We start from the raw sequence: 27,879 nt of genomic DNA, 5'->3' as shown, positions 1-27,879 counted from the left end.
GAGGATATAATATTACCTAAGTAAAGAGGAAGTGTATTGTAAACAACTTCCAGAACTCTAGAATTGACGGAGACATCTCACTGCCTGAAGAGTCACCCAAAGTTCTTCTGTATCATTGGGGCATCCATGTTCAGCCTACAGGCCCATGGTATGTGGCAGACTTTACCATAAAGCAAGAAATTTCAAAGACAGTTCTGCAGTTTGTCAGTCACTTCTTTTCTGTGTCCTGCAGAATATCTGGCAGACTTTTTCATGAAGCAGGAACCCTGAAGGACTGTCTCACCTTTAGGCAAGTTCAGCAGTCATTTTTCTATGGGTCCTGCATGTCCAGTTCATACAGCATAACATCAAGCAATCCAGGCAAGAGAAGTTTCTTGCCCAAATGGCTAGCAAACTCCATAAGGAGCATCTTCAATGCCCATCATCCTCTTGAAGTAATTGGTGCTGCCAGGAGCAAATGTGTATCATGTCATGAAAAGTCCTAAGTTCTTAAGACATTTTAAATGTCATATTCTGTATTTGAATACATATTTGAAAGATTTGAAGAATATCTAACTGAAATATATCTCTATATATTTAGAAAACCTAAGTAATACGACTACACATTTGATGGTTATCTATTAACCTATATTTCTTAATTATACATTATATTTTCAAATGAACTGTACAATTTGTATCAACAGCTCAAGAGCCACACCAATTCAAACCTCTATAGCACTATGTAGTCTTGGCTGTCCTGGAACTCACTGTGTAAACCAGGCTGGCTTTTGAACTCTGAGATCTGCCTGCTTCTGCCTTCAGAGTGCTGGGATTAAAGGCATGTGCCACCATGTCCACCTTGACCCCTGGGTTCTTTCAGTGAGAGCCCTAGCCAAGACTGGAGGAAGAAATGATGCAGTGGGTTTCTGAAATCCCCACTTCCTGCTGTGTGCTTGGAATAAGTGGAGGGATAATGTGACAAAGCTGAGTAAGCCTGTCCCTGCCTCCACTGCCTAGTTAACCCGCAATCCCGGGAAAGGCAAGGAAACCATGCCTCAGCCTAGAAACACCTGACAGATTCAGAGTGGAGACTTGGGTGTTCCACTTTTGCAAAACTGGTTTTAGTGTTTGGCGTACAATGGACCAGGCTAAATGGACTGGATCTGTAGCAGAATCCTGTCAGCTGCACCCCTGCTGTGGTTGGAACAGGAATTGTCCCGATGCTCAGTTCTCAGCTGGTTGTGCAGTTTTGGGAGGTGACAGAGCTTTAGAAGCTGGAATATACCTAGGGGAAGTAGGTCACAGAGGGAGATGGGCTGTCCTTAAAGTTGTGCCTGGCCTCTGTCCCTGTCTTGCATCCTTTCCAGTCTATCGTAAGGAGAGCAGCCTCTGCCGTCCATTCCTGACTCCACGATGCTCTGCTCTCGCATACACAGCTATGCACTAGATCATTTGAAACCCTGAGCCAAAATAAATTCTTCCTCTTAAGTCATCTATATCGGATACTTTAGCAATGATAAAAGTGACTGAGACAGTCCTCAGAGGGCAGCAGCCTCTCCAGGGACCTCCACTCTACTCTCAGTCTGGGATCTAGCATCTCCTGCAAGCCGCCTGTGAACCCCAACCACACCTGGGGACCTGGCCTGGTCCTGTCTGGCTGTGCTGCTCTGTGGGGCTGTGATCGATTTAGTATAACCTCCCTCTGCTCTAGCAACCTCCTCCTGTTCCAGTGATCGCAGGGAGGAGGCCCCTTCTGCACCGTGCACAGCTAGCTGGAACCCCTTTGCTCCCTAAGCACCAGTTTTGCTATGAGATGCAACTGAGGATTTATCATGATGCGTTGTTGCCCTGAGCTCACTTTGACTTTTTCCTCTTCATGTTTGAGAAGCCGTCCCCATCTGCCCTCCACGCTCTGAATTTTTGTGTGTTTCTTTGCTGTGCTTTGTTCGGCTGTCAGACATGAACTTTCCCCACTCTTTGCTTCCTGTCCCTCTCCTTCCTGGGGCAGACAGCTGCCTGACAGATGCCATAGTTTAACATCAGTTCCAGAAGGAGCCTTTGTGTTTGATTTCTGTCCCCAGCAAGGTGGTACTACTGACTGGTTGAGAAAATGTATAGTCAGCCTAGTGTGCTGGTGCACACCTTCGATTCCAATACTCCGGAGGCAGAGGCAGACGGATCTCTGTGAGTTTGAGGCCAACCTGGTCCCCATTGTGAGTTGCAGGCCAGTTATGGCTACATAGCGAGACTTTGTCTTAAAAATAAACAAACCAACAAACAGTACCTTTAGAGTCAAAGGTATCAATATTTAATAGGAGCGAAATGAGAAGAGAATCAGGAGGGTTAGAAGGATGGAGATAGCAGGGATGGTGCAGAGCAGGTGCACAGAGAACAGGTCACAGAAGTCTGAGAGATACAGAGCCAGCAGCTCAGCAATTAAAGTGTAGAAACTTCCAAGTATTATGCAGAAAATGAAATGTGCAGTAAGATGGCATTGAAGGTGTGCTGACAGTCCGTACCGCTTCTTTGTTGGGGTGCTGTATTTCCCCCCACCTTCAGTTGTCTTTTTATCATCTCCAGGTGGCACCGATGGCTGCCAGTCCCAGTAAACCAAGCCAGTTAAGTCCGCTTCCTGCCAGAATGGCCCAGTCCGAGTCCCTTACCCTTAATATCAGACTCGCCTCTGGTATTTTGGGGCTCATAGCTGAAGCTTTCTGTGACTGAGTGTCTGAGGGGGCCAGACCCATCCATTTATGTTTGCCTCTGTCTCTCTGGGAGGTCTCTTCCTGGTCAGCCTTCAGGAGGCCGAACCAAATTTGGCATGGCGCGTGTCAGGATCCCTGAGTTTGTCTGGGCCATGGCTGTCATCTCCAGGGCCTGCACTGTGAATCCGAGCTCTGCCCCTCCACCACATCCTTCTCTGCTCCAGTGGTCTCACCCCTGTATCCACCCCCAGTTAGAGTCTCTGTGGCACAGCCTATCTCTCTGCCCGTCGAGGTGACAAGCTGCCCTTAACCTATCAGGGGCTGGTATGGCTGGACACCGAGCTTCTTGCTTCATCGGAGAGGAAAATCTCTTCTGTGTTCATTTCTCTTGTCTTTAGCTTTTTGTTTATAGGAATAGAGTCCACTGCTTATTTTGATTCTAACTCCTGTCTTTTATATCACCATCAGCAGAAGCAGATATCAGTCTGCCATATTACCCAGGAGTGATAAACACTAATGATCACTTCTTAGTTAGTTACCCTAAAGGAAGGTCTTATAGGCTACATTTGCCATAGAAATGTAATGTGTAAATATAACTATTAGTTCTCTGGGTTTGGATGACTCAGACTAAGTAAATAATTTCAAACAAGGAATGCATATTGAATGTATCTGTATTATTTATAGCAATGTAATTTATAGCTATAAAAATTCCCAAGAACCTGTTATATATCTGAAGCTTAGTAATCCATTTAACACAGTATATGAACATTGGCATACTAAAATGACAATTGTCTGGCTCCATGGAGACAGCTGAATGAAACCGTGTTAAATGAATCTAGGCAAGCCTGCCATGTTGTACACTTCCTTAGAATCCAGTAGCTCCTTAAAAGACTGAGCAGAAACTTTTCGGTAAAATATTCTGATTGGGGGAATATTATCTTAAGGTGTGTTGCTTTTGTTTATGCTGTGGAGCATTTGTTTAACGATGTAAAGATGTGTTGTTCCTGTTTATGCCGCATTTGTGCACCTCTGTGAAGCTGTGATTCTTTGCCTGGCTAATCAAGAGCTGAACGGCCAGTAGCGAGACAGGAGCAAGGACAGGTGGGGCTGGCAGGCAGGCAGGCAGAGAGGATAATTAGAAGGAGAAGCGAGGAAAGGGCGGAGCAAGAGGACAAGGAGAGGAGGACTTCTGAGGCCAGCCACCCAGTCGCCCAGCCAGCCAGCCAGCCAGCCAGCCACGGAGTAAGAGTGAAGGTAATATATATGGAAGAAAGATAAAGGAAAAAGCCCAGAGGCAAAAGGTAGTCAGGATAATTTAAGAGAAGCTGGCAAGAAATAAGCCAAGCTAAGGCTGGGTGGATAGAAGAAAGATTAAGACTGCATGAGTGGTTTATTTGGGAGCAAGGTGGTGGACCCCTCAAAAAGAGTAAAAGATGGCACCACAGGCTCTTTTTTACACAGAAGGTGCCAGGCGTAGGGACTGCGCACCGGTTAGTAGCCTGGCAGTCATCTGGGGGCTGGCGTCCCACCTAGGGCTTGTTGGGAGCGAAACTGCTAATCTGTTCACTGTCTCTGAGTCTGGGAGCTTGCGTTCACAGGGGTGGGGGTGGGGCTTAGCAGAATTGAAGTGTAATTTGCCTCAGTGGAGATTCATGCAATCTCTAAGGCGTTCACTCTGACAAAGGGCCAGAACTGGGAGCCGTGTGGACAAAGGCTTCTGGTAGACGGGGGAGCTTCTGAGAACACAACAGGTTTCCTGCAGGTAGCTGGGTAGTGAGGTCTGGCACTGTGTACCTGGTCCAGGTCCGCACAGCTGCAATGCTCAAGACCCCCAGGCCCTACAGCCACTGCCCAGGCAAGTTGACCCCACCAGTCCTGACTGACCCCAAAGCCAGACCGAGAAATGACTGTGCTCTAAGACACTGTATTTGATAGTGACACGGTCATAGCTAACACCCTGTTTAAAAGTAAATGTGGAAAACGGTGCCCCGTGTTGTTTTACATATTCCCCACATATGCCTGTCCCTGTTAGTGAACACCTCCCTGCTATATTTTATATACTTTACTTACGGATGGCCACAAGCCCACAGTCTCATCATACACAGTACAGTGACCACGACAGTCAGTCCTTCTCCATTCACAGAGCGTCACTCTTTAACAGTTCACACGGGTACCAGTCTGGAGCCGCCTTTTCATTAACATGTTTATTGGGCTTATAAAAATATAATAAGTTATATAAACAGAATTACATAAAATATTCACAATTATGACTTCACGGGCTAAGGGCCTCAGACCTAGCCTGAGCATTTACTAAATACCTTTAAGTATTGGAAAAATAATGATAGTCTCCAGACGAAGATGGCAGCATGGAGTCCCGGCCTTGGTCAGTGAGAAACGTGATGGTCTTGCCGATTCTGATCTCTACAGCGTAGGCAAAGCTCATTGAAGCAGACCCTTCCTGGATTTATTGCCAAATAAAGTAAAAGACAAGGGACGAGCTCCCCTAAATCAGCAAGCTGCGAGTCAACGAGACAACACGGATGCTGGCTGCCCTCAAGCCTTGAGATCTAATAGGTGAACTGAGAGGCCAGCCCACGCTGCCCACGGCGGCTGCCCATTCCTCACCAGAAAGACAGTCGGGAGGAGAGGAGCCTGCTGTCGTAGCCGCGCCCACTCATCACAGAAGACCTTTACAGGCTAATGAAGGGGAAGCTCAACATCATCACTGAAAGCCAGGGGGTAAAGGGCACGGTAGGATCTTGAAGAGGAATTAAAAGGATAATTACGCAGACTATCTCACAAACGGACACAGTAAAATGATCACATTACATTAAATATTCAGGGCCTACTTATGGCCTCTCACAGCATATGTTCTGTATTCCGTGGCGGGAAACTGCTGGGTGGTTTCAAACGTGCAACTGACTCCCACCCCGAAGGCTTCTGTTCAGTCCTATGACTTGTCATTTAAAAGCGAAAGAACAAAGCAAACCCGCCGCTTTCTCAACCAGAGGCTTTATTGCAACTTCACCATCACTGCAGCCAGTGCTTCAGGAGGGAGCCCAGCAGCCAGCTGGGCATTAACCCCCTGGCGGGAAAGCTCCCCTGAATTTCCTTTTCTTGGCAGCTACAGGTGAAATAAGAATCTGCCAAGAACAATGCCCCTTTAGAAGCTTCCTCGCTGTAAATGCTCTGTCCTACAGTTGCCCTTACACGAGAATCCCTGATAGGAGTTCCTCCTTTTACTCTCTTTGTGTGGCTGCCCACGCTGTATCTACCCCACGGAGGCCCCCTCAGCCTCTCCTGTCCTGCCTCCATTTTCTTTTGCTCACCTGAGCCTTAACTTTCCTGACCACAGACATGAAGACCAAGCTCTCATTGGCAGAAGAGAAGCTTGGGCTGGGGGAGGAGATGACAGTCCCCTGGGATGACATCACCAGGGCCAGGACTGCAGGCCCAGCTCTGTACTGCACCTCAGGCTCCACCATCCCTCGCTGGCCCAGGATGCTGTCTGGACTCACACAAGCCTCATTCGTGAATTCTGGCTACTCCAGCAGTCTAGAATCGGGCATGGACAAACTCCTATGAAGTCGTCATCTCCTTTTCTAGAGAGAACACACCCGTTTGAAGGACAACAATCTGACACACTGTAACAGCGCTGTCTGTGAGTGATGCTGGAGCCCAAATCTGCCCACACTTCCGTTGGGCTGGGCAGACATGCCTTGTGCGGCAGTGACATACCCCCAAGTTCTTCCGCTAGTCACTGCAAGGCTTTTGTATTGTTGTGGGCGGCAGCAAACACAGGTCAAGCCACCCCTGAAGCCATCGAGCACCCCAACAGACTGCTCCGTCTGCAGCAATGGAGGAAGTGGGACGTCTGTACTTTGTACATTTGTCTGTACTAAAACCTTCAAGCTATTCTCTTCATAAGGACGCTCCCATTTCTCAACTTCACGAGACGCTGGCACCCTTCCCGGAATTATCGCTACATTTTCTTAGCATCCCTTCATTTAGCCTGTTTGATGTTCTGGTGATGTGATGGTAGCATGCCCTCTGTCTCCCACCAAGCGTCCCCTGACAGACAGGATGGGGTTCTTCACCAGCATCATCCCCACATGTCCATCTGAGTGATCAGCAGGCTCCTTAGCTCCACCTAAGGAATACAGTGACCCACCAGGAAAAGCCTTGAGTTTCGGCAGTCCGATGGCATCACTCACAGCTTGCAGTGGCCTCATCGGATCCCCAGCGGGTCCCAGGGAGGACAGTTCAAGGCACACTCCTCAGGAAGCAGCTGGGGGCGGGGAGGCAGGGGGCACGACCCCAGCCCACTCCAGTATGTCTGCACACAAGGACTCCACCGCATCCAGCCGCTCGATCTGTACCAGCTTTGTGAGCAGCTCCGGGATGCTGTAGCCCGCGGTGCTGATGCGGTCAAAGAGCTGCATGCCATCAGTCATGCCCCCGATCTCGTCCCGCTTCAGTCCAAAGCTCTCCGCAAGGTGGCGCCACGTTTTCACCACCGCTTTTTCAGAGTTGTACGTGGAGCTGAGCATCCGGCTTGTCTTCTCAAGGCAATCAAACGGCAACTCTGTGGGGCTGAGACCTAGGAGAGGGATGGGCACATGTCACAAACCGCAGTCGAGGGGAGCTCAGCATTAAACATCTTCCAAGTGTTGAAAGGAATTAACGTACGCTCTGAGTAGTCTCTTCCAGAAAATAGAAAAGAAGGAACTCTTTCCCAATCTGACACCAAAATTTCTAACAAAATATTAACAGAGTTCAACAATAGAACAAAGCATTATGGACTATGAAAAGTAACATTTATTCTCGGGGTGTAAGTCTGGTTCCAGCTGTTAAAAGTGAACGCGACTTTCTGGATCTAATCTACATGGGAAGTAGAAAAAGACAAGATCTCTTGAGTAAATTGGGAGCGTGGGGATCATGGGAGAAGGTGGTAGGGGAGGGGAGAAGAAGGGAGGAGAGCAGAGAAAAATATATAGCTCAATAAAAACAATTTTAAAAAGCTCAAGCAAATTAAAAAATACTAAATGAATGAATGTTCTAACACATGCTTCTTGGTAAACACAGTTCATAGGGTTAAAATTTAAATGTGACACCATGCCAAAGCAGTGAAGACAGAAAAGAGAAGAAAGAGTGCACACAGGTTAGAAAGGAAGGAATAAAACCCCTTGTGTGCAGATATGACTGCCTATGTAGAAATTTCCAAGGATACTCAAAAACTCCCGTGACACTGACATACAGAGCAACCCGGATGACTCTCTACTGAATTATAGAGAGACCAGCTAATCACTGAGTGTGTGCTCCATGATTCAACTTACAATAGTATTTTTAAATGTATATCTTACATATATGGGCGTTTTGCCTACCAGTACGGTTGTGTACCATATGCATGCAGTGCACACAGAGGCCAGAAGAGGGCGACGTATCTTCTGGAAATGGAGTTACAGATAGTAAGCGGCTATGTAGGTGTTGGGTATTGAATCCCAGTTCTCTGGAAGAGCAGCCAGGGTTCTTAACCACTGAGCCATCTCTCCAGCCCCCAATTTGACTTTTACAAAAGTCTTAAAGTGACAAAATTACAGCAATAGAAAACAGAATAGTGGTTGATGGGGCTGCAGGTGTGGGTTTGGGGAGCAGGAGAAGCCCCTGTGGTGGTGGAAGGGGTTGCCATCTACTGTGTCAACATCAACATGTTGATCATGGCTTTTATGGGGCTGTGAGCTGTCAGCATTAGGAGAAGCTAGGAGAAGCTCACCCAGGCTTTGCTCTATTACCTCTTAGCACAAAATGTTAAGAACACCACAAGCCGGTGTGGCGGCATATGCCTTTAATCCCAGCAGCCAGGAAGCAGAAGCAGGCAGATCTCTATGAGTTCTAGGACAGCCAGTGCTGTTACACAGAGAAGCTCTGTCTCGGCGGGAGGTGAGTGGAGGGTGGGGAGGAAGAATACCACAATGAAAACCTTTAAAAGAACTGGAGGACTTTGGTGTCTGGGGTTCACCCCATATTAACCACATTGGCATCTTGGGGAAGGCAGGGTGGCTCGAGAGGCAGAGGTGGCGAGTATTAAGGTCTTAATGTGATTCCAATGGTCTGGGGAGCCAAGCCATGCTGGCCTGAGGGCCTCAGCCTTGGCTGTGTCTTATTACTGTGGCATTAAGAAGGTCTCATGCCCGGGCTGCCAAGGAGCACCTGAGGGCACAGGCTTAAAGATTCCACCCCACAGGACCCACTGGAGGGCTCTTCTTATGGTTGAAGCTCTAAATCAATCCAAAAGCCACAGTCCCATGGGTTTGGTGTTTCAAAACTAAGACATTCTTTGGAACAGACAAGAGCTTCGGGGGTGCTGGAATGTAACTCCCGGACCATATTCTTCTGGGCAGCCAACAGCACCCACCATGCCAAGCTTGATTAAGTAGGCTGACCAGGCATGTACTTATGGAGCCTTGCCATGTTTCTGAAGGCAGCCAAGAAGAATTCTTGGCCCTGGAGTTCCTGCTCAGTGGTTACTTCTGGCCAAAGAGAACATCTAACCAGCCTGTCCCAGCTCAGGGCCTGCACTTCTCCCACATGGGACAGGAGTGGCAGGCAGTATAGGACCCTCTCCAGGCAAACAGTTCAACCAGATCAGGGTATGCGGAGGGATGCCAGCAAGGCGGGAGGCAGGAAAGCCCCCTGACATCAGCGGTGAGGGGTTTATTTCCAGGCTGAAGAGAAGTTAATTTGGGGCTTGGGTTTTGTAGCATTTAGGAGGATTACAGACTGGACTGTCTATGGTTCTCACTCTCCTGCTTCTCACCTGCCCACTGCAGGCCGTTTGACCTTGCGTGGCTGCTCTGGAAGGAGGGAAGAGCCCTCCAAGGCCAGGCCAGTGTGCCTTGTGAAACAGCTTCTAGGCACAGCCACAGCCTGCATGGTGATGCTGCTGTCAATGACAGAAAACACTGGCTCCATAGTGCACCTTCTGATGCCCCGACCATTCTAGCTTGAGACGTATACTCGATATTGACACAGGGACAAATCTCACGCCCATGTGTTTCTTAGACTGCGTCCTCACTGGCACTGACTACTAAGTGTCATCGGTCACTTCTGTGATGACAATACCTATGTGGACATAAACACAATGGCGCTGCACCCGCGTGCATGCTGGGAGTCTCTTGTCCTGTGACGAAAGCATTATGGGGTGCTTTAGCCTAAGCCAGGAACTAAACTCCCTCCCCCACCTCCACATCACAGGTCGGTTCACTTGGCCATTCTGATGGGGGCCTGACCACCTCCCTCAGATGTGGATGGCTGTCCCCAGTTGTCCACACAGGGGCCTGGCACCGGGGGCTATCATCTCAGGGAAGTGTACCCCGAATGGCTTTTTCGTCTTTTGCCTGTTAGAGTATCGCCATGTATCCCTAGCAGGCCTGGAACTAGCTCTTATAGACCAGGCTGGCCTCAAATTCACGGAGATCTGCCTGCCTCTGCCTCTTAAGTGCTGGGATTAAAGAATGGTCCTCTAGCCCTTACCTTCAACAACACCACACACGTTGGCATATACATCCAATATCTTCTTCCTTCGGCTTTGAATCTACAAAGAACAGCGGAGAGAATGTTCATCTTTAGAAAAGGGAAAGACGGTAGCAAAGCCTCAAGTCTTCCCTTTGCACTGGCTTGGCCGTGATAGCAGGCATATCTGGTGTGCCAAGGTGGAAGCGGCCCAAACATACCAGAAGGAAGAATGTCCCCAGGGTTTCCATGCAGATAGCCTCTGTGCACAATAGGGGTACTACTTGGGTTTAAAGGCACACCAGTGCTAGAGCTGTCACCATTGTGTTGAGAAGGTTGACAATGACGACCCCAGTTGGCCACCAGGGCAGCCAGTGGCTAACAGAACTATGGAACGCTCTCTTCAAGGCAGGGAGCTCAGGGCTAAGAGAGGCAATGAGTGGCCCTGGGTGAAGAGACCAGGCCTGTGGCAGGCAGCATGGTCTCGATCACTGTGCCTGGAGTGAAGCATCCTGCAGGGCCAGCCAGATCCAGGATCCCTGCAGGACCTTCCTCTACTACCAACAATGTTGCCACATGGTTTGGCTGGGCTGCCTGAGGCACAGACGCAAACAGGAATTTATGCCAGGGCCCGAGGGCACACCCTGTGTCATGGGCATTCCAAAGTAGCTTGCTTTAGTGGTAAAACCCTCGGGACAATTTTTACAAGTGAGTCTATTGCTATATAAGAGCAGTGTCTGTATGTCTGTCTCTGTGTGTGTGTGTGTGTGTGTGTGTGTGCGCGCGCACACACACACACACATGTTTACATACAAAACATCATTTCTTGTTTTTAGAACCTTTTAGGATATCAAAATCTGTGGTTGCTAAGACTACTGTGTAAAATGTCTATTTGCATAATCCTATTCACACCATCTCATACACTTTAAATCATTTTCAAATTATTTCTCATAATTAACACATGAAGTGTTGTACAAATAGTTATTGCACTGTATGGTTTAGAGATTAATGACAATAAGAAGTGTGCATGGTTAGAACAGGCACAGTTTTCTTTTTTATCTATACTTAGTTGACACATGGATTCAGAACCCACAAATACACACAGATTTAATTTTATGTGTGTGTGTGTGTAACTACTTAGAAATGGACTGCATATTTTTGGAAAGTTTTTCTTTTCCTATTTTCTGACATTTGCAGTAATTAAAAAAACATTTTTGTCTATAAGCAATATAAATAATATTTAAAAATCTGTTGCTTTGGTCTTTGTCCTAGCTGGGACCTTTGGGAGAAACAGCATCCTAAGAAGCTTATTCAACATGAGGGATCCTGTCTGATCGCTGTAAATTACTGCACCGGTGTCCCCTTGACCAGCCGCCAGAGCCTCACCCCAGCAGACTTGTTACTGGCTGCAGCCTTCTCCCTGGCCAGGTGAACTAGCGATAGCAGGCATAGCTCTGGGGACCCCTGCTTGTCCGGGGCAGGCTCCTCATCGCTGTCCACACTGCGACTCAGCAACTGCTCATTCTCAGAGGAGGCATCGTTCTCACTGCGGAGACAAGCGGGACACCTGTTAGTGGAGTCTGGGAAACCGAGGCCCAGATAAGCTGCCTTGCACCGACCTTGTTTTCCAGGTATGGAGAGCATTGCACAATGTCTTGTTCCTTAAGCATTTCCTGCGTCTCCTGAGCTCTAGGTTAGGGGGCACGAGGTGAGAAAGGGACATTCCCTGACAGACAAGCAATTCTGGTACAGTGTGGCCTGTAGATGTTTGTGTGGGGTCCCAAGAAGCAGTGGGTCTGAGAGGCTGCAGACACCATCGAGGGCTGCCCCGACATCTCTCCACGCTGCCTGACACCATGGATGCTTGGTGAAGCTTCACTGAGTGTGTTCTAAGTGCACCTTAATGTCAAGGAAAGCCCTACGGTGCAGAGATGCCTGCGTTGGGGGTCTTGAGAGCACTAGAGTTTTTCCAAATGGGTTAATGCACTAGGCTGGGCTTCCTTGGTGCCTGAAGTTTGTCCAGGCTGAGGAGTACTTATTCTCAAGTAGAAAAGATAAGCAAGAATTCTTGTATCATGGAAGATCCTGTCTTAGGTCAGGAGGGAGGGTTTGGTACTCTGCTCTTTGGGCGATTGGCTTGGCAATGCTTAGGAACTCTGCACCCTAGCTGCAAAGATTGGCATTGGGTGGATGGGGTTCTTCCCATTCTTGTCTGTAAAGCCATGGTGCAAGGTCCATCAGAAAGGGGTTTTCAGGCTGCCTTGCTGGAAGCCAGTGCTGAAGAATTGCAAGACCAAGTTCAAATGACTATGGGGACAATAGGGAATGACTTCCCTCTTAGTTGATTTTAAGGTGGAGGGTGTTCTATAACCCAGTGTTTGGTAAATGTGCTAAAATACCATCAGGTAAATATCTCCCCCAGAGTTTGTATGCACCAGGCCTTAATAGATGTTTGACAGCCTGGACTTTGGTTCCGGTTTTCTTGATCCCTAGTGCGGGATTTTGGTACGGTTATGGAAGTGGGGCTGACATCAACCTGTTTGTCTAAGGGATGCGGCAAGGCTAGTATTGGGCCTGGTGCAGGCGCTGTTGGCTTTAAGGCATTTTAGACATTGCGGGAAGCTGTGAGACCCTGACCAGGATGTGTGTATCCTGGGATTCATGCCTTTCCTCGGAGAAGGATGGAGGGCCCAGGGCATCTGGGAGATTGGGGGTAGGGAGGGTGGGCAAACGGAGAGCAGGTGTTACACTGTCCCCAGCATACACCAGCTGCTGGAGTTAGTGAAGAAGCAGAAATTACATGCTCATTTAGATTGCCCCCTTCTGTTGGGACGCTCATCTCCCAGGCCAGGCACCAGCTACCCTGCTCCCTCACTGATACAGCTCGCCTGCCTGCTCCAGGATTTAGAAGGACCCAGCTGGTACTTCAGTCCTGGAAACTGGGACTGTTCCATCCAGCAGTGACTGTAGGCAAGTTCCCGTTCTACGTACCTCTTGGGGGTCTTGGTGGGTGTAGCCGTCAACTTCTGGAATTCGCCATTCTCAGGGAAGGTCACCACACTGTCTGTAGGAACGGAAGTTGGGGGTGAATGAGAGGCAGCGTGTGGCCCCCGAACTGGGATCTCCCCTCTTCTTTCCTTTTCAGTAGGCATCCCTGGTGACTGGCTCCCTATCTGGGCACAAAACAAGTGGGCACCCCCGCCCCCCTGCAAAGGGCCCTGGAATCAGAGGTGGGGAGGCTGGGCTGTCAAGCTGGAGGACAAAGGTGGGGGGGGGATACTCTGCCTTCATGCTGGATGTTGTTTATGGGGCAGCATGGGCGGTGTGTACAAACCTGGGGCCTCCTTTTTCTCCTCGTGTGTGCTAGCTGGGGCTTCTGGGCTTTTTCCCGGGGGGCTACTACAGCAGGCTGCTCGAAGAGAGAGAAGAAGGTTGGCATGAGCCCCCGCCCCCCCTGGTTCTCTCAGGGAAGGCGGCGGAGTGTTGGGATGGGGGCAGGGCGCAGGGGGTCACCTGGAGCTGAAGGCTTAGTCTTCATGATGTAGAACGTGATGATTAGTACAATGGCGATGGCCATGATGAAGATGGTAGACATGGCGATGATGAGGGCGGTGGCCAGGTGTCCCTGGCCCGAGAGTTCTGCATCAGGGAGAGGAGGAGAAATGCTTTTGAAGGCCCCTCCCCCAAGCCCCAGCACCCACCAGAAGACCGGGGTCGTAGGAATGTGCTTTGGCTGCTAGGCTGCTCCCACATTGTCAAGCAGACTCACGGGTGTTGGACTGGGAAGACTAGGAGGCAAATCAAGAAGCCATCCCTGCGGGGCTTACTCTTGGCTTTCCTACTCTGAGATCCTGAGAGAAAGGTGGCAGTGAGGACGAGGCCCATGAACGAGTGTCTGGAGACAGCAGAGTTCAGGTTTAGGTGCTCCCAAGCAAAAGGCCACTCCTCGGGCTAGAGATCGGATTCCTGGCTTGGTTTTCCTTGGCGCCTTGTCCTCAGAGTCCCAGCAAGAGCCCCAGGGAAGCCAGGGCTGAACTGACCCGACAACGCCTGCTGTTTCCACTTCTGCCTGGCTGCTCCTTACTCCCGGAGCTGTTCGCTTGGTTCCCTAACTGCAACCTTGGTATGTGGACTATCCAAAACTTTCCTCCAACTCTCCAAAGTAACCCAACAGGACACCTGGTTCCCATGAAGCAGGATCCAAATGACCTGTCACCCAGAAAGGCAGCGGCAGGCATCTGGTACCCTGGACCGTTTGAAGGAGGTACAGAGCTGAGAGCCCATTGAGGGTGTTCAGCCTCCTGATGTCATCGGGTACATCCATCACACTGCCGGATGTGGGAGACGGGGGATGCGTGTGTCCTATTATTCGTGGTTGCCTGCTTTTCTCGGGTGCTGGGGGATGCGAGGTGGCCCTGAGCGGGAACATGCGATTCCATCACATCAGAGAAGTGACGGGGAGGGCTCCATGCTCATTGCTGACAGATCCCCTCTCCCTCCTCACCCCTCCTCGCTCCCTCTTAGCTGAGTTCCAAAGAACCCCCAGCTGGGCACCCTCCTCACCTTTGTGAGCATGCTGGAAGGGGGACAAGGTGCTGCCCCCAGACGTGCTGGAGGAGTGAGCAGAAACCCCAGAGGTGGCTCCCACACCTGCAAGGAGAACACAAAACCTCAGAGATCTGACAAAGTACCATGTTCAAAGGCTGGAAAATAAGATACTGCAGTGAAGTGAACCAACCTGGGCTTCTGGGCTGTACTGCAGGGGAGGGGCCGAGAGCATGTATTTTATTTCCTAGTGTGTTTAGCGTTCCCAAAGAGTGTTCTGACATCTTAGAAATTCTGTTTTTTTAAAGGTGTGTGTGTGTGTATGTATATGTATGTGTGTACTTGTGTATGTGTGTATGTGTATATTTGTGTGTATGTGTGTATAAGTATGTATGTATATGTATGCATGTGTGTGTACATGTATGTGTGTGTGTTGTGTGTGCAGCACATGTGTGCAGGTGCCTGTGAAGACCAGAAGAGGGCACTGGAACCCCTGGAGCTGGAGTAGCTAGTGCTTGTAATCCAACCAATGTGGGTGCAGTCCTCTGCAAGAGCAGCAAGCACTCTTAGCCAAGATTAGCCATGAGCCATCTCTCCATCCATTGGGGTTCTTGTTCTTTTTTTTTATTATATTGCTTGAAGATATTTTATTAAGACTAAAAAACTTTCCATTACATTTATCAATAAATTNGCACAGCTGACAAGGTCCGTTTCATGTAACTAAATCAAGAGGAGGATGTAGCATCCCGATTCCAAATGGGGAAGGTGAGGATGGGCATCCCAACACACTGGTTTGGACCACCCATCCTATTCTCCTTCTGTACATCTTCAAACTGCTACACTTACAGACTAAGACCAGCGAGCTCCATCTGTCCAATAATCTTGATGAAAGCATTATTTGAAAAGAAATATAACATTCAATTTTAGGCATGGAAAGATCAAATAAATTACATCATAGTGAAGGAAGGAATTTTTTCCACCGTGGAAAAAGCAACACAGGGTAGAGCAATTATAGCGTACTCAAGTACTATACAACTTTCAAGCAGTTATATTGCTTGAAGATATTTTATTAAGACTAAAAAACTTTCCATTACATTTATCAATAAATTCATCATGGGCCAAAGGAAAATAAATAAAAATCTGCATCTTTAGGGACACTTTGACTCCATAGTTTTGTAATCTGAATTTACATGTTTGCTCATTTTAAATGACTACGGTTTAGGCACACTCAATGATTATATAGTACCAGGAATGCCAGGCTTATAGATGCCAAGTTTCCATATGACTCAGGGAAACCATGGTTATTGTTTCAATTTTATCTCTTTACATTTGGGCCGCTCTAACTGGGAGGTGGACACGGAGAACAGCATTACACGCGAAGTTCAATTTTAATTGCACAAACACTGAAACACGGGGTGTTTCTTCTCTAACAGTGGCTGCCGTGCCATCCCAGGAGCAGGCTGCTGAGAGCTAAGTACCGAGAGAGCTCTGCCCCACCCACTCAGTTTTCCTGTGACGGAGAGGAAGTCCGTGCAGGCTGTGAAAGACAGCATGTGTCTGTGGAAGCATTTTAGAGGGAATACTGCTTGATTGATTTTGTTTTCATTTAGGGAGAGCAGAAATGTGTTTTCAATATCTTTTCTGGTCATAAAAGCAACATATTCTTGTTGCTAAAAATCCGGAGAAACAAAACCCAAGGAGGAAGCAGCAGGAGCCCACAGAGAGGCACACTCATGTTCGCAGCTCTGACGTGCGTTCCTCTAGGGTTTTCTCTAAGGCCCTGAGTGGTGGTGGCTCTGTGGCACTGGCATCATGTGAGCTAGGCAATCACTGCACCTCTGCATTGCACTCTGAACCAGAGATGAGTTTTAAATAGTTCCCACCAACCCATTTCAGAATGGATGTGCCCTGCTCTCCTCTCTAGCCTTGGCTCATTGCTCTCCCTCCACAGGGGAAAAAAAAAAGTGTCACTAAAAAAACAAAACAAAATGAAAGGGTGGGTGGGGTAGTGTGCGCCTTTAATCCCAACACTCAGGAGAGGCAGGCAGATCTCTGTAAATTCAAGGTCAACCTGGTCCACAGAGTGCAGTCCAGGTCAGTCTCTACTACCTAGAGAGACCCAGTTTCAATAATCCAAACACTGGGGTTGGGGGCAGTGCAAAGAAAAGAAAAACTGCCACTTAGCATGGAGAAAAATGGAAGCTGATTTGCTACCAGAAAACCATAAGTCCTTGTTTTTTTTTTTTTTTTTTTTCCTGACAAATAACTTTCCTTAGGGCAAACTTGAGTTCTTCAATTGATAAAAAACAATCAGGATTGGACCATAGATAGCTCAGGAGTATTAGAGGCAGGACCCTTGCCCCCCAGCCCTGGAGTGGTGGGGAGGGAGCTATGTTTTCTTGTCTTTCTCTCTTGTCCTTGCTGCTTCTCAGTTCTGGAGAAGATCATAAAATAATCCCATGATTCTGAAAAGCCACCAACCTCCCTGAAGTCACGTCCTTCCACCCACCCACCCCAGCCAGCCGAGAGATTGGCCTGCAGGGTGCCCTGTGGGACTTCTGTAAGGAATAATCAGGGGCAGCAGTCTAACAGAGGTTCTGGGAGAAAGTCAGGCCTGCTGTGTGTGAAGCCTCCTGCCATCTGGCTTGTACCAGCCCGGGAGCAGGAACACAGTCACACAGCACGGAATGCGGCGGCCAAGTGTACACCCTGTGGAGAGAGGCCAGGCGCCTCTGTCCTGGGCCTTGTACTTAGTTCAACAAATAGAGAGACGAAAGACGAACAGTGTGGACGTGCCAGAGGGCTTCACGGGCCGAGGGCAGGCTGGAGGTGGATTTCTGTGCATCAGAGAGGTGAAAAGGTATTCAGGGGTAGCTTGGCCCTCAGCATTAGACAGAAATAGAACTGTGGTGTGGGCCAGGAGGATAGTCACTTGCCCAGGGAGGGTGAGATGTCTCTTTAACTTTCTGGAGGAAGACTGGAAGCCTTACTGTGACCTTCAGGTTCCAAAGTTAACGTTCTACTATTAAAGTTTATCTTTAGGGATAACTCTTAGGTGAGGGCGTCCCCAGCGGTGGTCCTGTCTACAGAGCTATGTTCACCTGCTCACCTATCAAATGACAGACATTCAGGCTGTATCCCTTCCTGCTCACAGACCCCCACCAAGTTTTTTTACAGGCTGGCAGCTGCTCCAGCCAGCAGAGGCAAGCTCCAGGGTCTTGCCATTTGTACTGTGCTGGGAAACAGCCATCACGTGTCATCAGGAGGACGGTCTTGACCCAGCTTTGAATAGAACCTAATTGCCTTTCTCTAAAGCAAATAGAACATTGAAAAGAAACTGATCTGATGGTTTGGTTAGGGGCTCAGGTGAGCTTAAGATATATGGGCAGAAGAAGAAGAAAAAAAAATCACGGGCTGTATTTGTGGACACAAGCAATCTTTGTCTTTTTTTTTTTTTTTTGTCCCTTCTTTCCCTTCTTGCTAGAACTTGTCGACCAAGTAACAGGGCTGGGGACAGGGTGCAAACACACCCAGGTCTATGGTCTAGAAAGAAACAATGGAGGTAGCGTGGTTAGTACAGACTTATGAATGCCCCTGTACCCGAGAGGGCTCGTTCTATGACATCGCCAAACATTGGTACAGGCTGCTACTTGTTACTGACATCTTCCAGAGCCACAGATGCTACCTGCTTGGGCCAGCTATGCCTTGCTGGGCAGTCCCCAAACTGAACTCCAGTTGGCATTAGCGGAGCATCCAGACTGTACAGGCTATAGGAGCTGCCAGGAACTCCCCAGCCAAAGGATGCTGTGCTGAGTGCATCTGAGAAGGGGGAAGTGGGGATGAGGTATGGCAGGAAGGTAGACCTCTTCTCTAAGCTGGGGACTGGAGCCAAACACCTGCAGCTACCCTTCAAGCGAAACCTTCAGGTCCTCATGGCCTCTGCCCTACCCTTTCTATGTGATGGACCTCAGGGAACTTCCAGACTCTTCAGGGAGGCAGATACTTCCCTCTGAGATCCTGCAGCAGACTCTGGGGCCTATGTGTACAGAAGGAGCAGAATTACACAGATTCAGCCAGGCCCACAGGCCGTGCAGGTCCTGAAGGGCTGCACCCCACGGCCTGATGACAGGCTTCTCAGGGTCAGAACTGGCAAGAGAGTGGAGCTGCTCTTTCAGCAAAGAGAGAGCCGAAGGGACCCAGAGCAACTGAATGCATGGGTGCGTGGTTCGGTTGTTCTGAGTGACGGCTCTGTTTCAGCCAGGCGAAAGAAATGTACTCTGTGGAGAACAGCTGAAATCAGATTCAGTAGGACCTGCTCTGAGCACAGCAGTGATAAAAAAAAAAAAAAAAAGAAAACCACCTGCCTCTTATTTGGTCTCTTTTGCCTTCTGCCTTCTAGGCGAGGGAGGCCTGAGAAAAGCAGAGTAAACCCTACTCATGAACATCCCTAGGCTGCCAGGCCGAACTCACACAGGTCTGCTCAAGCCCCTTGGCATCATCATCCTGGCTCTATAAACTATCCCCGCTTACAAGGTACTTGGGGATGGGGCCTAGAAGATGCCTTAGCATCTGCATTGCCCATCATGGAGGCATGGCCATGGTGCAAGTCCCCTGAGCAGCATGCCAGGACTCCTGTATGCATATTCTCCCGTATCAGGCTGTACTCTGGTCTCATGCAGATTGACTCTGCACTCTCAAAATGTTTTGCAGCTAGGAATATTCCACCCTACCCTGCTCCCCTCAATCGGGCATTTGCTACTCTGTATCAATCTCTTTGGCTAGTCAAGTGCAGAAGAATGGTTGCTTCCATGGGACCCTGGCTTTGAAACGAGCAAGGTGAAATGTCTGGTAAAAGCTGATGTTCCAGATAACGGGCAGAGATTTTCACTAGTGGTCCATGAGTAGACAAGACGGTAGGGACGGATGTGCCTAGTTCACCGTGAATTCTCACGCTGGCTGCAGGAGCTCAGCTCACCTTCCTTGGGGACTTAGGGAGCTGGAAGTGCAAGGCTTAGTGGGGTTATAGCTCTGTTCAAAGAGATGATGGTATATACGGGCCTTTGAAGTTGTTAATCCACACAATTTATAAAAGTGCCAGTGTGCATTAGAGGCTGCCTGGCATCCTCTACAGAGTGTAAACAGTTTGGATTTTAAAGAGTGATTTGGTTCTTAGGGTTGTCAAGGAGGTGCCCCACAACCCTGGTGGTGGATCTTTGAGCCATGGGTGGGGTCATTGGTTCCTCACCAGCTGCTCGAAGGGAGAGGACTGGTTTGCTGGGAACACTATCTTTGCTTCTACTCAGGCCTCCTTTGGAAGACCCTGCCTCTTACCAGGTCCTCGGTGCTATGTGGCATGTTCTGCTATGAATAGTGCTATGTGGCATGTTCTGGTGTATACAGTGCTATGTGGCATGTTCTGGTGTATACAGTGGTATGTGGCATGTTCTGGTGTGTACAGTGCTATGTGGCATGTTCTGGTGTGTACAGTGCTATGTGGTATGTTCTGGTGTGTACAGTGCTATGTGGCATGTTCTGGTGCGAATAGTGGAATGTGGCGTGTTCTGGTGTGAACAGTGGAATGTGGCGTGTTCTGGTGTGGATAGTACTTTACAGAAGTGACTGGGTCCATGCTCCTGGAGGTCAAGATTTCCTGTTTATGTTCTAAGGCTCACATGAGGGAGTCATGTGTGCCAAACAGAATCCACTACAGTGCTCTAAGCCACAGCCTGGGTGTCCCTCCCGTAAGAGACCACCCTATTCATGACTAAACTCAGGGGACTTAGCCACTGACAGGTGATTAAACACACACACATACACACACACACACACACACACACACACACACACACGATAGATTGATCGATCGGTCGATAGATGAATAGATAGATAGAGGTGACAGGGCTGGTCCTGCCACAACACAGTGCTTCTATTGCAGTATGTCCTTGTCCTTCTAACCACTCTGTCCCAGACGAGCTGTTGGAAGTGCAGGGCCACTGTCGTGTGGCTGAGCCTGCTGCCCACTCTGCTGGGTGGGTTATCTCACTAGCCCCATGGAGGGTATTTCCCCACACAGAGTCCATTCAGTCCCACCTGTCCTCACAGAGATCATGTGACACAGATCTTAGAGGAAACAGTGGTACAGATAATGAGATCACTTTCTTCGGGATGGGAATTCACATGGAAGTCAAGCGGGATACACACCTTTCTCCAGCCCTGAGATTCTGCCTCCAAACTCTGACCAATTGTTCTTACAGCACAGGCCCCTCAACTTAGCTGTCTGGGGTGTCTGCATTCTCAGGACAACATGGGAGAAAGGAAATTATAGACAGAGCTCCTTGCTTAAGTACATCTTGCTCCTTGGTTTACTGAGAAAACAAACCAAAGGGCTTTCGTGTGCCTTCGGTCTAACTTGGATTTACCAGTGCACTGTGGCACCAGGTGGCAAAAGAGGCCAAGGCCTGAAGCTCTCCCGGTGGGATGTTCCTGGCGGGAGGGCAGGGGGCTTTGCTGCAAGGCCTTGGGAAGAGATTGCTGGGTGCCAGTTTAGGGAAGGCTGTCGGCTGTATCTTGTTTTGTGTTTCCAGATTCAATGCACACATTCGGTCTCCCCAGTGTGTGTGGGTATTGTCTCAATTACACGGCAGAGAAAGCAGAAACTAAAGCGACTCCAAGGATCCCATGGTCTCCACGCTTTGATGGAGACGATGGTCAGCCTGGAGGCAGGACTGACCAGGGACCCAGCATCTTGGCCATCCGGAACAGGAACATTTAATTCTACTTCTTAGTAAATGTGTGTCACTTTCTCATTCCTCCCGAGGGCCTTTGAGGGACGCACTCTATGACATGCTTATAGGAGCACTTGACGAGCCTTAATCCACCCTGGTTTGTGAAAGTCTGTGTGGTGGATGCTGCCACTTAGTACACCTCGGCAGGGACAGAGACAGCTCCATGAGGCTGGATAAATATTCTAACAAAGGCTCTGGAGCCAGAGCCTTTAACCTATGCCCAAATGTCATACTTAATGAAAATGTGTTTGGGGACCACTCAGACCCCCTGCATCAGAGGCAGACCCAGAAACATGAGCTACTATCTCAAGCAGTTCATACACTAAGAGTCGAACTCCTCCACCCAGTGCTCAGAGAAGCAGCCAGTTCTCTGAGAAGGCCAGAGCAGGCTCATTCATGCGGGGTGAGGAGAGCGGTGGGCACCCTGACCCCCATCCTTCCCACAGAGGATACCCTCATGCTGATTCAGGCCTGCAGCTAGGCTGGCTGTCCTGCACCTGGCCATCTGCCCGCTCTCGCTCTTCTGGGCATGTAGCTGCATCACCAGGTGCCCCAGGGTCCTTGACTCAGAGTACCAAGAATGACAACTTGGTTCAGCAAGGCCCAGCAAATCCACCCTTTAGGTAGGGGTGCAGCCTAGGCCACCAGCCAGGGATGTCAAGATCCCAACAAAGACGAGGTTTGGCCAAGTCCCTGGCTTTCCTGGGGCGGGGCTGTGGACAACAATACCGAGTGTATGGGTCTCCTAATTTTACGGGGGCCATCTTTACTGGTAGTCTTTCCGGTCACAGTGCATCCTGGGTAACACAGTCTCCAGACTGAGGCCAGGATAGAGAAGGGCAGAGTTGGAGCCTGTTCTAGTTCTGAGGAAGAATCCGACCAGTCTACCACATCTGTCATTGACAAGTTCTGGGCTGGGAAACAAATGCCTGGAGATTGGCTTGAAAGGATTCCAGTGGGAGCTGGACTGACCCCAGAGCCAAGACTGGGGTATAGAAACCTACAACGAAGCCTTCCTGGGATCTAGCTGTCAGTTAAGCAATTAAAGACTAGAGGGATGGAAGGGAATTCTGTGTGTTTTGTTGCTTAACCCCTAGGAGTCAGGGACTTTGCCTGCTTTCCGCTAGGTTGGATGCACTTGGTTACTTAGCTCTTCTGGCTGGCGAGGCAATTAGGGAAGGGCATGCATCTGTGTGAGGCCCCCAAGGGGAGCTGCTTTCCTCCCAGGTTCTGCAGACTAAGAATCTTTTCTCATAGGCGGTGCGGTCCTGATCTCTCCCACTCAGGTGAGAACCTCCGCGCATAGTTATCTGGCATTTAATCCACGGAGATGCCCGACAGAAGACACAATAGCAATGGCAGCTGACTTCACCTCAGGTCAGGCTGGCAGCCAGGAGCCCCAGGGCCTCCTCTAATTTGTAAATGAATTAGCATATGACAGGTAGGAAGTTCAGTTTTAAACACATGCAAATCTATTCCAGTTGCTAAACTACTTGGAATACAGAGAAGGGCCTGGCCCTCTGAGTACCCCAAAGGCTAGCATCCCTGCCTCTAGGCATCCTCCTGCCCAGTCCACTCCTCTCCTGGCCTCACCAGAAGGGAGGTGACACTCTTCCGTTCCTGTCACCAGACCTTTAAAGGAGGAAGTCCCTATTACACTCTCCAGGAAAATACTATCGTGACCTGAGGGTTCCAAGCATCGGCTTCCCTTCCTATGGAGCATGGGTAGATGAGGCTAGCCTCCGTCCAGCCTTCCTTCATTCAGCCTGCATCCAGCCAGTATGACGGGCATTTTTAGTAGGGTTGATGTTCGGATGCAGGTTAAGGGCCCCAACTTCAGAACATATCAACATTTAATAGACCATATCTCAAAATCCAAGAAACCACACATTCGAGGGCTCTGAAATGGGGGAGGATCCTTCTCCATAAACGGAAGAGTGATCCTTAAGAGACCAGGAAAGCGGCAGCCCATGGAGGACGATAATCTCACGAGTCTGACAGCTGTAATTTTTGGGAACTATTTCAATTCTTGATCGCTTACGGATATTTCTACATTTCCCATGGCCTCGTGTAATTTTATATATACAGGAGAGCTTAAAATTGTCTAGCACTTTACGGTTCTTTCCAAATACCTTTGTATCTGCAGTCTCTTTAGCTTTTTTTTTTAATGGTCACACACATTAGCTCAGTAGATCAGGTCTTGGAACCTCTCTCTTCATGACAGAAGGGACAACCAAGTGACTCCTTACAGGAGCTTCTGACTGACCAGCATGATGGCCTTAATGTCTGTTTATACCTTTGTTGTGTTGGTCTTTCAAGAAAAATTTAATTTTTATTAATTTGTGTGTGTGCATGTGTGTGTGTGTTAGGTACCCACAGAGGCCAGGAGAAGGCATCAGATCCCCTGAGCTGGGTGGTGGTTAGCCCCTGAGCTGGGTAGGGAACTGAACTGCAGTCCTCTGCAAGAGAAACAAATGCTGCTGCTGGCCGAGCTGCCTCCCTGTCCAGCTGCTTCTGTGCTAATCTTATCTAGGTGTTGGGCCTGGCTTCATTCTACACCAGTAGTAAAGAACCTCAGTGCCAGGCAAATGGGGCCCTGTGGTGATGAACTGTGTAATGGTCTGTCCTGTCCCTTTAAGAGACAAGCCTCCCTCCCCACCAAGGCTGGCCTTCCAGTATGAGTCCTTTCCTTTTCCATCTCTCTCCCTAAGAGGTAGCTGCTGCCATGGCTCCTCCCCCATTTTTGTTTCTCTCTCTCTCTCTCTCTCTCTCTCTCTCTCTCTCTCTCTCTCTCTCTCTCCTCTTCTCCCTTCTTCCCTCTCCCCTTCCCTCACCCACTAAATAAATATCCAACCTCACTCTGCATGGTATGCCTATCTGTCTGTCTGTCACCTGCCATACGGCTCCCTGCCTGTGACTGGCTGCCTTCGTGGCCCGCTGCAGTCTCAGGACCCACTGCCTGCTGCCACTCTGAGACCTGCAGTGGTTTACTTTTACCATTACAGACTGTTAGAATTATTTTTTTAACATTCTCAGAGATGGGAACTTGTGCAGGACCTGACAGTCAGAGTTAATAATATCCCACGAGGTCACTCAGGACATAAGACTGTGACCCTACTGTGTGCTCGGCCTGTTTCTGCTTTAAAGAGAACAATGTAACAACTTTACATGTCCTTACTATGTCTTGGACTTCCCGTGTAGTCAGCATTTACAACCTAAGACAACGCACAGCGGTAATCTTCAATTTTGTATCCTTTCATGCCCCGTCCCCAAGAGTAGTGCATGTGTGTGTGTGTGTGTGTGTTTATGTAGGCTGTGGAGAACAACCTTATAAAACATATCTACCATCAATGCTGGTCACTGCATGGGTTAGGCTGATGAGTCTGTGTGCAGTGACATTTGCAGGAGTATGTGTTATGTGGGACAGTCGGGGTCACTGGGAGTCAGAGATGTCACCCTTTGTAAAGCCCTGTCAAGGATTTCTGTCCCGTTTCCCTCATCCCATCCCCGTGTGGATCCCTTCCCGTTTTCTGTGCTGTTCAGTACAAGAGAGAGCAAAGCCCTTTGTTAGGGACACAGACAGTCACGCACATAGGCACGGGACAGACATTCACAAGACGGCCTTTGGGCAGGCACGGACTCAAACTCACACAACAGACTGACCGAAGATGATGGAAGACATAGGGAGAGAAACAGAATTCTGATCCAGGCTTGCTCTCGGTAAGACCGCTCCCAAGGGGAAGAATGTTGTCTTCTTTTCATTTTGTGATGCAACTCGCACACATTTGGGGTACCGTGAGACCATCGCTAATGCGTTTCAACGAGACAGTGGTTCTGTGGCAGGGGGGAACACTCACATTCCTTGGTGTTGGGAGGGGCCAAGAGGCAGGAGTAGCACACCATGCCGTAGATGTTCCTTGGTCTGTTTTCCAGCATGTAGTAGCTGAGGAGACAAGATGAGACAGAGTAAAGGTGTTTGCGTGAGAGGAACTGCGCAGACACAACCTGGATGTCACCAGGCCATGGCTGAAGCCGGGTATGAGGTAGCTTGGTGGGAACTGAGGGCCTGAGAGGCCAACAGCCCTCCTTGAGTTTCTTGGGGGGGGGGGGTGTTTAGCAAGTCCTGAAGTAGAATAGTCTTTTTCCAGTACTGGGATGATTTGGGGCCTGACTTCGCATGGCTTCCTCTCTTTGTTCCTTTCCTGAAGGGTCTGTTTAGTGTGTGTGTGTGTGTGTGTGTGTGTGTGTGTGTGTGTGTGTGTGTGTGTGTAATTTGTACCTCCCATAAAAGCTTTCAGCAGCAGTACCTGTGTGCCACCACCTGGGGGCACTGGTGAGCTCCCAGTCCCTCTCCCCTCTCAGAACCCAGAGCCTGATGAGGCTGCTGGCAAAATGCCTGCGTGGGTTGACAGTGCCAGAGACAGGAAACGACTAGAGGGGTCACACAGGTCAGTGTCTGTGGCCTTGAAGATGACCCAGAGAGGAACCAGGTCCTGATACCCTTAATGGCCCCTGGCTAAAGACACCTGTGTAACTTTTGCGTTTGTTAGTGGTCGCGTTCAGAGTAAAGGGTGACTCAGAGAGATGCTACCTCAAGTCCCTTTTCACCCAAGCAATGCTCTTGCTACTACCTACGCCCCGCCCTTTAAAGGATCCGGCCCTCAGCAGTAGCCAATCCCCTCCCAGTAGCGGCATGGGAGGGGAATGGCCCTGGGAGGGGAATTCTTTGACGTTTTGGCTCATTTCTTGGTGTGAGCCATTATCATAAATGAACATTGTGTGGTGATCATGAGGCCATTGACCACACTGTGGGGAGTCTAATGAAATAAAGGGAGCCTGTGTGCGGGCTGCATCGCTTCCCTTTCTGAGAACCCCAAGATGAAAAGCCCTCTCTACTGGTGGATCCACCTGCAGCTGTTTCCCAACCTCTTTCTTATTAGCCCCCCCCCACGACTGTGGGTGGTGGAGATGGGGCCGGAGGGCGGGCTGGGAGACTCTGGACCCCAGCCCGCCTGAGCTTGGACCATTACCAGTAACACCAGGGTTGTGATTGCTTGCCCTTCCTCAAGGCCTTTTATCTTCAGATCCCTGTGTGTCTTGTAAACATTAATTAACCAATCTCAAAAACACCCTTCGGAGAAGCCACAACAGTTTAACTGTCAAGCCTTCTGGAAATAGCTCCCAAAAGCACCCTCTGGTCCCCTTAGAAGCCATCTTTGTCAGTGAAGCAAGGAGCCTCATAGGGACCAGTGGTGGAGTGTGATTATTAACCACTCCGCAGGGGCAGGTGGCCTCAAGGTGCTCGGGTCAGCTCTGTTTTTAGCAGTCTAACATCTAGCTCCCAGGCCACACCGTTTTCTTCTCCTGTCCTGCTAAGACCGGGTGCCGGAGGCCAATGAGGGTAAACCTCTTGCCAGGGATGAAAGGAGGACAATTGTTGACGAATAGTGGCCAGATGAGGTAACGAGTGGCGTTATATTCTGCTCTGCAGTTCCAAGTACTGAACTGGAGAAAAGCTCCAAAGGTATTTGAGGGTGTCACCCATCCCCCCTTTAAAGTGGCAGAGCCACAGACTTGTCTGTTCTGGTTATGTTTGGATGTCGGGCTCCATCACAGGTAAGACTCCAAAGTCACACACATAGAAGGGGTAGGGATCACAGGGGCTTTAGGACCTGTTACGCATTGAAGACCTGGGTTTAGCAGGAAGGGGGCTGCTGGCTGGCCTGTCTGGGGTTCCCATCTGTGGTGAGGTAGCCTTTCTTGGATGCAGGTAGGCACTTCCTGCTGTAGGCTGACACCTCCCATCTGAGTGTCTCTCTCTGATTCTCCCAGGGGCTCCTGTTTTCAGCTCCACACTCCTGCCTGGGCCCTGACTGTACGCTTGACTAAGCCTTACAAAGTAACTTAATGAAGGGGCAGGCCTGAAAAACTGTAAAAGAAAAAAATTACTGTTCGTTTTCATCTTACGTGTATGAGTCTTTGGTTTGCACGTTTTGTTTGTGTATCACGTGGATGCCTGCTGTCGCTGGAGGTCAGAAGAAGTTGTCCTATCCCCCAAAACTGGAGTTGCGGACAGTTTGCCACGGAGGTACTGGGAGTCAAATCCAGCTCCTTTGGAAGGGCAGCCAGTGCTTCTAACTGCTGAGTCATAGCTCAAGGCCGCCGATAAACATTTTAAAGATGGATTGGTTTTAGGAAACGCCTTAGAAGCTGCATGACCCACCTGGCACATGTGTCAAATGCCTTCAGATAAGAAGTCGCCTTGTTCTAGCATGTACTGCTGTAAGAATATTTAGCATGTGTCTTGTTATGCATGTGTGCCTGTGTGTATGTGCACGTTTGCATGTGGAACA

At 49.3% G+C, this 27,879-nt stretch overlaps 1 protein-coding gene across 1 annotated transcript in view; it reads right to left on the bottom strand.

Moving 5' to 3' along the window:
• Positions 1 to 6,961: 6,961 nt before the first annotated feature.
• The window catches only part of Edar (ectodysplasin A receptor), a 73,440-nt gene continuing 52,522 nt past the window's right edge, over positions 6,962 to 27,879 (bottom strand). The window contains exons 5-12 of the mRNA XM_050143275.1: positions 25,384 to 25,469; positions 14,760 to 14,846; positions 13,710 to 13,835; positions 13,531 to 13,605; positions 13,188 to 13,260; positions 11,583 to 11,742; positions 10,218 to 10,278; positions 6,962 to 7,284 (exon numbers count right to left, since the gene is read on the bottom strand). Coding sequence (XP_049999232.1) covers positions 6,962 to 7,284; positions 10,218 to 10,278; positions 11,583 to 11,742; positions 13,188 to 13,260; positions 13,531 to 13,605; positions 13,710 to 13,835; positions 14,760 to 14,846; positions 25,384 to 25,469 — 991 coding nt within the window. The remainder of the gene's footprint in view (positions 7,285 to 10,217; positions 10,279 to 11,582; positions 11,743 to 13,187; positions 13,261 to 13,530; positions 13,606 to 13,709; positions 13,836 to 14,759; positions 14,847 to 25,383; positions 25,470 to 27,879) is intronic.

The sequence above is a fragment of the Alexandromys fortis genome, unplaced genomic scaffold (genome assembly GCF_014885135.2).
Source record: "Alexandromys fortis isolate MF-2015 unplaced genomic scaffold, M_Fortis_MF-2015_v1.1 scaffold_9, whole genome shotgun sequence".
In the NCBI taxonomy this organism is placed as follows: Eukaryota; Metazoa; Chordata; class Mammalia; order Rodentia; family Cricetidae; genus Alexandromys; species Alexandromys fortis.
This window is presented reverse-complemented; position numbering and strand designations above follow the sequence as displayed.